Genomic DNA, 10,231 nt, shown 5'->3' on the forward strand with positions numbered 1-10,231 from the left:
CTCTCTCTCTCTCTCTCTCTCTCTCTCTCTCTCTCGGAGGACCTGAGCCCTAGGACCATGCCTCATGACTACCTGGCCTGATGACTCCTTGCTGTCCATAGACCACCTGGCCAGGCTGCTGCTCCAGTTTCAACTGTTCTGCCTGCGTCTATGGAACCCTGACCTGTTCACCGGACGTGCTACCTTGTCCCGGACCTGCTGTTTTGGACTCTGTCTCTAACTCTGAGTGATCGCTATGAAAAGCCATCTGACATCTGCTCCTGAGGTGCTGACCTGTTGCACCCAGCACCAAAAAGGGTTCCCCTATGGGGACAAACCGAAGAACCCTGTATGGTTCTTCTACTTAGCACCTTTTTTTTCGAAGAGTGTAAATGCAGGGGACTTCACCTCGCAATCCCCTGTGGCCATATCTATTAGTTTATCACAGGAGGAGGGACCCACAGTCCCAAAGTCTTTCTGGCTCCTGCAATTACGCTGTTAATTAAATTATGATTTGTCTAAACTTTGTTATGTAAGGGCTATGCCTATGGGGAATATATGGCACTGTGCAAAGAAATGCACCCATTATTGATTTCCATCCCTGCTTACCTTTTTGCAGACAAAGGAAATACATACAGTACTATACTTCAGTACTATTATTGGCACCCAATTCCCCAATTCCCCAATTCACCCAATTCTTCAGTACTATAATTGGCACCCAATTCCCTATATAGTGCACTACTTTTAACCAGAGCCATATAGGCTCTAGTCAAAAGTTGTGCATTATGTAGGGAATAGGGTACAATTTGGGATGTAGCCTCTGTCTCCTCCCCGCCCCCAGTCATCCCATTCCAGGCACTCGGATTTGTATTCATTTTCTTGGTTCCTCAGCATGAAGGGTAGTTGGCTGTTGCAGTCTGATAGAGGAATAACACAGCAGCCCATGCTCTGTCATCTCTCCCTGACAGTCTTTACAGTGAGCAGAGCCCTGTCTCTTATTGCCTCTCTCTCTGCTAGCTGCCCTCATGGAGCTCCATAAATCAGACAGCAGGCTGGGGCCTCTCTCTCTCTCTCTCTCTCTCTCTCTCTCTCTCTCTCTCTCTCTCTCTCTCTGCCAGACCGCTCTCGTTCTTTGATTACAGTCTGTAGGGTAAGTGTAGCGTGCTGAAGAAGGAGCTCAATTTAATTAGCTTGCCCAGGTAGACATATGTAGCATACAGTCCCCTGGACAAGGCAAGGGCCCCTAGAACAAAGTAAAGAAAGGTAATAAGAAAGAAGAATGGGTTCCTTTCCTTTTGGATACTGGAGAGGAAGGGGGTACGCTCAGATAAGAGTAATTGGATTGCTATAGGAGTGGTCTGCACCTCGGGTTGGGGCGAGAGCTGATAATAAATGGCTACGGGTGCCAGAAAGAGCCAGGCGGGGCTGAAGGCTGGAGCTGAAACTGTGCAGTACTTTTGGCCTCATAGGGCTTAAGTCAGAAGTAGTGCACTATATAGGGAATAGGATGCCATTTCAGTTTTAACCCAAGGCTCCAGCTTCCTGTAAACAAACCTAAACTGCAGCTCATTTAGCAAAGTGGATGGTTGCCTTTAATAGCAGGAGCCTACAGAACTCCTCGCTCTCTGTCACAGTCGGGTTATAATAAAGCAGTGATGTAGTTGCCAAATTTTCCTTGATTGACATTTTGTTCCAGTGCGATAGTCTAATAAACAGAGGACACAAATATGTCACTACATTACACAGCGTAATGACTGTTTTTACCATGCCACGGGGACATCACTGATTCTCCAAAACAAATTAAGCCTGTTAAGAAGTTAATGCAGACAACACAAATCACATGGGCAAGATAATACATTATGTTCTCTCTCCTGGGAGTATGACGAGTGTTAGAACAGTAGAACACTAATACATTATGTTCTCTCTCCTGGGAGTATGACGGGTGTTAGAACAGTAGAACACTAATACATTATGTTCTATCTCCTAGGAGTATGACGGGTGTTAGAACAGTAGAACACTAATATATTATGTTCTATCTCCTGGGAGTATGACAGGTGTTAGAACAGTAGAACACTAATATATTATGTTCTATCTCCTGGGAGTATGACGGGTGTTAGAACAGTAGAACACTAATACATTATGTTCTCTCTTCTGGGAGTATGACGGGTGTTAGAACAGTAGAACACTAATATATTATGTTCTATCTCCTGAGAGTATGACGGGTGTTAGAACAGTAGAACACTAATACATTATGTTCTATCTCCTGGGAGTATGACGGGTGTTAGAACAGTAGAACACTAATACATTATGTTCTATCTCCTGGGAGTATGACGAGTGTTAGAACAGTAGAACACTAATACATTATGTTCTATCTCCTGGGAGTATGACGGGTGTTAGAACAGTAGAACACTAATACATTATGTTCTATCTCCTGGGAGTATGACGAGTGTTAGAACAGTAGAACACTAATACATTATGTTCTATCTCCTGGGAGTATGACGGGTGTTAGAACAGTAGAACACTAATACATTATGTTCTATCTCCTGGGAGTATGACGGGTGTTAGAACAGTAGAACACTAATACATTATGTTCTATCTCCTGGGAGTATGACGAGTGTTAGAACAGTAGAACACTAATACATTATGTTCTATCTCCTGGGAGTATGACGGGTGTTAGAACAGTAGAACACTAATACATTATGTTCTATCTCCTGGGAGTATGACGGGTGTTAGAACAGTAGAACACTAATACATTATGTTCTATCTCCTGGGAGTATGACGGGTGTTAGAACAGTAGAACACTAATACATTATGTTCTATCTCCTGGGAGTATGACGAGTGTTAGAACAGTAGAACACTAATACATTATGTTCTATCTCCTGGGAGTATGACGAGTGTTAGAACAGTAGAACACTAATACATTATGTTCTATCTCCTGGGAGTATGACGGGTGTTAGAACAGTAGAACACTAATACATTATGTTCTATCTCCTGGGAGTATGACGAGTGTTAGAACAGTAGAACACTAATACATTATGTTCTATCTCCTGGGAGTATGACGAGTGTTAGAACAGTAGAACACTAATACATTATGTTCTATCTCCTGGGAGTATGATGGGTGTTAGAACAGTAGAACACTAATACATTATGTTCTATCTCCTGGGAGTATGACGAGTGTTAGAACAGTAGAACACTAATACATTATGTTCTATCTCCTGGGAGTATGACGAGTGTTAGAACAGTAGAACACTAATACATTATGCTGAATCATATACTATAGCTGCAGCTACTCATTCCTCCTGTTTATTATCATATAGAAGAACATTCAGAAGTTTGCCCTCACATACAAATGATTCTAGAAAGATCCATTATTTTAGGCTCAGAATGAGCAGAGTACAATTCCAGAAACAAAAAGGACTGATATAGATTAAAAGGGAAATTTAACAAGGTTTAGGAGTTGATCTTCCCGCCAACGTTTCCTAATTTCATTCACCGACTCTCCAATAACCCTGGTGGCATCAGATAAGTCAATACTGAACACGGGCCTCCATCTCGGGAAGCAGTGATGGATCATGGATGACCAGCGCTGTTGCGTGATCTCTGTGTTAATCTCTGAGGCTGAGAGGAGAAGCTGTCTCAAATCTCAGCTGTGATTTATGGAGCCCCATATGTTCTGAAAAAGCCGCTCAGTCAAGCTCCCTTGAGACTGAATCATGAGAGACAAGAGAAGGCATGATACACACTCATAATGGGTCAGATCTCAGTAGGGCTTGCCCACTGGGCAACAACTGGTTGAAATAACATTGTTTCCATGTCATTTCAACCTCAAAATTAAATGTGATGACGTTGAATCAACGTTGAAAACTGATTACATTTGAAAAAAAAGTAATGAACGTAAAGGAATTCACGTTGAATTCATGTTAGTTTACAACCCAGCCAAATGCAAATCAAAAGTAGACGTTGAACCGACGTCTGTGCCCAGTGGGTGGTTATTTGCACATTCAACTATCTATTTTGAGGTTAAACTAAAAATCTCTTGAGCTGCTCATGAGAGCAAACTGTTAGTGTGTCTCCTATACTAATGTATCCAGAACATCCTCCTCCTCTCCTCTTAACATTATACTCTTAAAAAAAAGGGTTCCAAAAAGTTTCTTCAGCTGTCCCCATTAGGGGAACCCTTTTTGGTTCCAGGTAAAACCGTTTTTGGTTCCAGGTATAACTATTTGGGGTTCCATGTTGAACCCTCTGTGTAAAAGGTTCTAGATGGAACTCAAAAGGGTTCTACCTAGAACTAAAAAGGGTTCTTCAAAGGGTTCACATATGGGGACAGCCGAAGAACCCTTTTAGGTTCTAGATAGCATCTTTTGAGTGTAGGTGGGAAATTGCAGTTAATTTTTTTCAGAAACTTTCTCAAACCCCAAAATAAGTCTAAAGTTGGTTATTGACTATGGATTTGGTTTCTGTTGAAAAGGGCTCTTTTCAATTGAGAATGTCTTGGGTTGCAAAATATGTACTGTAAAAAGGGGTTATTGAATGCAGAGGGCTTTTCTTCTGGATCCCCAAATATTGCTTGTTATAATCTACATGGCTCCTTTACTAATTGAATAATCTAAATGAGCTTTTCCTATATTTGATCATTTTATAGTGTCTTATTACTTTAGTCTGCATTTAACATAGTCATGGACTTTCTTCTCATTTACTGCGCAAAGCCCACAAGGCCAAAACTATAACTTTTGTCCATATAACTACACAGCTCATCTCTGTTTGATTCATTTTCTCACAAGAGGACTTCATCTACACATGACAAATGTAGTCCCACTCCCTGGCACCCTCAGTGGCAGATAGAAATGATTCTCACAATGATTCATTGCTAGAAAACTGTCCACCAGAAACGCTGCCCTGTGATGTGCCCTCCCAATACAGTCAGTCAGTCAAGCAATAGACATACAGTAGCACACATCACAATAACGTTGGATAGAGGGCAATGTCATGGTCACATAACATTCCCAGGTTTGCAAAGGGAGGGTATAGTACTGGAAACTTTAGCAGTTTACCAGTAAACAACCAGAATTTTGGTAACATTCAAGTTTACATTTTTTAAATAATCAGATAACATCGAGTGGCCTTTTTGGTTATGATAGGGGTCTGTAATAATCTATGGCCCTCTGTGTGGCCGTATCACATGTAAAATATATAAAATAATACATTAAGATTATTTTAAAGTAAAACAATAGAATGACAAAGCTGTAAAACATTATCCTAAATATAAACCATCAACTTAGTGAATACCATTGGTGTTTAATATGAGGGTTTCAGTATGAAATATGTTTTTTACACACTTTTATTTATTTTCCTATGTCAATATGTCAATATTTCTGGTGGCAGTTGTGAAAAAAAGTCAATAGTTGGAAGAGTTACAGAGTTAATTGAAAATAATGCCATTGATGCTTTTTTCATTAATTTGGCTTTTTTCTCTTGAACTATATGGTCATTCCACTAGAAACTAATGAACAATATGGACACATATATAAAAAAAATAATACTATATATGAATACATTAAGTTATTCAAGTATAAATGACCAAAGTCACCATAGGGAACCATTTAATAGCATTGACGTGGTCATGTTGAGTCCTTAGACATTCCAATGGCAATGATAGTTTGTTGTCATTGACACATTGTCAATGTCACTACTACCACTCTCCAAAACAAGGAAGCAAAAAGAATTAGAACATCTTTCCAACCTTTGACCTCCATATCATAATGTAATAACAGGACAAATACAAATCAATAAGGGTTAACCCTCTCACAGTACCCAGGGTTAAGATGAACATAAACACAAAGAAATCCCAATATCCATCTCAGACCTGGCCGGATGAATGAAAGGGGTTGGCGAGCTATTTGGAAAGAAACAGTGAAGGAGTGAGGGGGGAGAAGGGGGGGGGGGGTGCTGAAGCACAGGGCTGAGTCCTCAGCACTGATCAGAGCTGCATGATGCAGACAGACGAGGAGAAGGAGGGAGGGAGGAGGAGGAGGAGAGGAAGGAGGAGCGAACAGTGGAACATACTGGCTGAGGCTCGCAGCTCTCAGTCTTTCCTCTGTGCTTGGCAGAGCTGCTTCTCTATTTCTCTCTGCTCTCTCTCTCTCTCTATTTCACTGACAAAAACACACGCAGGTAGGAGGGCTCACCCCCTCAAACTCTCCCTGCCTGCACCATGCTGCCCTGGAAAAGAAGTAAGTTTGTTCTGGTGCAGGATGAGGCCAAGATCAAGCCTAAGAGACTGATAGCTGGGCTGACCTACCAGTCCATCCTCTCCTCCCTGATGCGCTCCTGTCCCGACCTGCTCCCCGACTCGACCACCTTCAACTGGCTGGGCTCCATCTTCCAGACCAAGAGGCAGAAGGTGGAACTCAACAAGGAGGAGCCCACCTACACCGTACGTTACCTGGGGAGCATTGTCACCATCACGGCTAAAGGAGGAGGCTGTACACAGGACCCAGTGGCTAAGATCTGGCAAAGGAGTAACTACGGAGAGCATAGCGTCAAGATGAGATTAACCGTGGGACCTCAGGGAATCCAGATGGGCACCGACAAGACGGGCAAGAAGAAACCCACCAACCTCTACTCTCTGAACCGGATCACCTACTGCACAGCTGACCCCTGCCGACCCAAGATCCTAGCCTGGATCTACAGACATCAAGTCAAGAACAAGGCGGTGGTTCTCCGGTGCCATGCCGTTCTAGTCAGCAAGTCGGAGAAGGCCAGGGCCATCGCACATAGTCTCTACCAGACGTCCACCTCAGCCTTCAGTGAGTTCAAGCGGCTGAAGAGTCAGAGTGATTTCAGGCACTGCCAACAGCAGCTGCTGGGGGAGGACATGGTGCCGTTGATGCCCCTAAGGAGGCTGCTCAATGGGCAGTGCCACTACCGGCCACCTGCCGACAGCCCTGGAGGCCCCAGCACCACCCGTCTCTGCTCCATCGCAGAGGAGGAAGAAGAGGAGGAGGAGGAAGAGGAGGAAGAGGAAGAAGATGAAAGGGAGGTGGAGGAAGAGGGGTACGAGGCGGATGAGGAAACTCTATCGGACACTGACCTAACTCATTCATATGGGTCATGTGAGATGAACCTAGGGGACATATTTGATGGACTGGACGAGTGTTATATCAACATCAACATAAACATCAGCGACAGCAACAACAACACACTGACATTTGTCAGCTCTCTAGTGTGAGACGACAGAACATGGACATGGATATCATATCACATCATCACAGAGCCACATTCCTTCTCTTCTCCTTCACTGTCTGGTCCCTTTCTATCACAGGTTATATCCTGCTTTATCACAGTGTGAAGAGGATAGATTCTGTCTGTCAGGAAAGTTCTTCCCCAGGATTTATTTTTACAGATGGCTCAGACAGACATTGGCTTGACAATTTCAGTTGACTATAGCAATTTTGTGAGAGTATTTACAAAGAGGGCTGCGAGAAAGTGATAATAGCACAATGTAAAGGGAATAATCTAAGATACTATTGAGAGAACTAGCACTGACTGAGCTTGTCATAATATTGCCATGCCAGGTGTACACAGCACCCTAAGCCCAAGGTGTGTTTACTTCTGTTTTCCTTGATATTTTGTAAGTACAGTAACATTAATGTTTGTTGCCATGAGTGATTTTCAATTAACTTGTACTTTTTTCAGAGGTTATTTGTATGAAAAATATGTATACTTTCTACTAAGACAATCTGTATAATGTAATTTCCACACTTGACCTTTCTGAGTGCATTTAACCCTGAGGAGAAGTTTAATAAAATGTCACTACAGTATAACCCCTGCAAATGAATGAATTAGGTTATAATTTAGGAATCAAGCCATTGAGTTGACATATTTATTGCTGACATTTGTTAAAGCCCTGTGTATCATTTAGCATGACAAGTCAGCAGTGATGTTTAACGCTTAGTCTTTTGTCTTTCTTAATGGGACACCTTTGATCTCAAAGCTGTTATGCTATACAGTAACTCCACACTGGGATGCATTTCTGACCAAGGAGAGTTTGAAGAAATATGTCTAGTTTTTGTGCATTTGTTTTTCCTATGAACAAAACAGAACTACATTCCCCTGAAGGTGTACTAGATTTCTATCAACAGGATTAAGGCTGTATGTTTGCTTGACTGCCAAAATGGCAGAGATACTGAGGACAGAAAGGTACATCTCTTCTTTACCGATGGATGGACCAGACTGCTAAATATTTTGGCTATTCTTTTATCAAATTTCATAAAGATAAAATCTTTACTATTTAACAAAACCATTGTGATCGGGGTCCACATGGGATCTACATGAGATTAAGTGATTTTCAAAATGTGTTGAATAAAATACCCTCACTTTTACCTAGTAAGAGAATTGTAATTTTTTATATGAGTGACACATTTAGACAATTAGCGACAATCAAAGCTGAGCATAGAGCGTTTATCTGATTATGGTAAATCTGACAACTTGATTTTATGCATCTTTCGAAGGTATTGTATATTTTGATGTTAGTCAAAACAAGACAGGGAACAACAAAGAAATCAACCAAACACAAAGCTTCTCAGGGCCACAATTACCGAAGATCTTTTTTAATATCCACCACCACAAGACATGGTCCTCCACAGTCATGCCACATTACACCACATCTAAATTGGCCCTTGCCACTTGGTTAGATGTAGATCGGACAGAACAATCTCTGCTGGGATGGTATTGGCCACTCAGCCCTTTTCTTTGAGTGAACCAATTAATCAGAGAATTGAATAGTCCGGGAAATGAACAGAAAATACCTTCCTAGGCAAAAGAGGGCTGTCTGTCAGAATGATACAGAACCAACTGAAATGAGATGGATAGTAGGAAGCTGTCACAACCATCAACTATTTTACTGAAGATATGCTAATCTGGATATCAGACCAAATTATGCCATATTACAGATAATGATATGTGATGTGATTTTCTTCAGGAATGTTTTTTAAATGGTTTATCAGTTATCTCAAATGGAGATTGAATTAATTATACATTTCTCCAGTTCCTGCAGCTTTTGGTAAATAGTAATGCAACATAACATTCACACTTTTTCCATTTACTATTTCAAAACACATCACAAACTAGAATATTTACTCACTTTTGTTACATAAGAAATAAAAACAGACCTGCTATGTTTGACAGAGCAGAGTCTCCATACATAAGACTTCCTGTCTTTGTTAGTTTGCTGATGTTGCAGAACACAGAGCCAGTTCAGTTTTCTCAGGTTTAAATTATTTAGATGGATTGGTCTTTGGGGAGAGTTTCTGGAATTGTTGTTGTCAATATTTTTACTAATAAACTACCTCTGAAAGGGTAGAGGATCACCAATCTGTACTGAAACAATAAGGAATCTCTAAACAACAAATATACCCTAGTCTGGGAACCCTGGTGAAATACAAAAGAGAATAAAAGAGTTAATTGTGTCTGTACATTTCTTCCCTAGGATGGCATCACGTCCCACCCTGTGTGATGCCCTGCTTTTACATACGGTAGATAGGCCTACATTCAGATGTATTGCGAAATACAGATACATAGTAATACTTCAAGCAACATTGTTGGTCTTATGGCATTCATACATCACAGGAGGTTGGTGGCACCTTAATTGGGGAGGACGGGCTTGTGATAATGGCTGGAGCGGAATTAGTGGAATGGTATCAAATACATCAAACACATGGTTTCCACATAGTTTCCATGTGTTTGATGCCATTCCATTTGCTCCATTCCAGTCATTATTATGAGCTGTCCTCCCCTCAGCAGCCCCCACTGTCATACATGAATATGTTACGTGACATTCAATTTGTCCATCTGTACTCTATCCATCATATGGGGGATTTAGATGCATTATACGACACACAGTAATAATTCAAGCAACATTGTCATTGATTGTCTTGTGAGTGTGCTATGTCTGACATGGGCCTATCACATGCAGTTAGAGGAGGAGCCACACTGTGTGTTGTGTAAACATGTGCATTCCCAGCCAAACAGAGCTAACAGGAACAGATGGCAGCAGAGCAGGCTAGGTGGATCATGGTACATCATGGATGTCTTCCAGAATACTGGGGCTCACTCTCTCTATCTCTGTCAGCAAACTAGCCACCAGAGACTGGTGTTCTTAATGAACATGAAGTCTAATGAAACACGCAGTATAAACAGTGGCAGGTCACATGGTGTGTTATGTGTTGCCCACATGCAGTAGATAAGAACA

The 10,231-nt window shown here is 41.6% G+C and overlaps 1 protein-coding gene across 1 annotated transcript; it reads left to right on the forward strand.

Moving 5' to 3' along the window:
- Positions 1 to 6,193: 6,193 nt before the first annotated feature.
- fam43b (family with sequence similarity 43 member B) lies at positions 6,194 to 7,003 on the forward strand (the record flags this gene model as incomplete). Its single annotated transcript, XM_039007764.1, has 1 exon — positions 6,194 to 7,003. A coding segment is annotated over exon 1 (810 nt), but the record flags the coding sequence as incomplete, so codon positions are not given.
- Positions 7,004 to 10,231: the final 3,228 nt, after the last annotated feature.

Source organism: Salvelinus namaycush, chromosome 14 (assembly GCF_016432855.1).
Source record: "Salvelinus namaycush isolate Seneca chromosome 14, SaNama_1.0, whole genome shotgun sequence".
NCBI classification, from domain to species: Eukaryota; Metazoa; Chordata; class Actinopteri; order Salmoniformes; family Salmonidae; genus Salvelinus; species Salvelinus namaycush.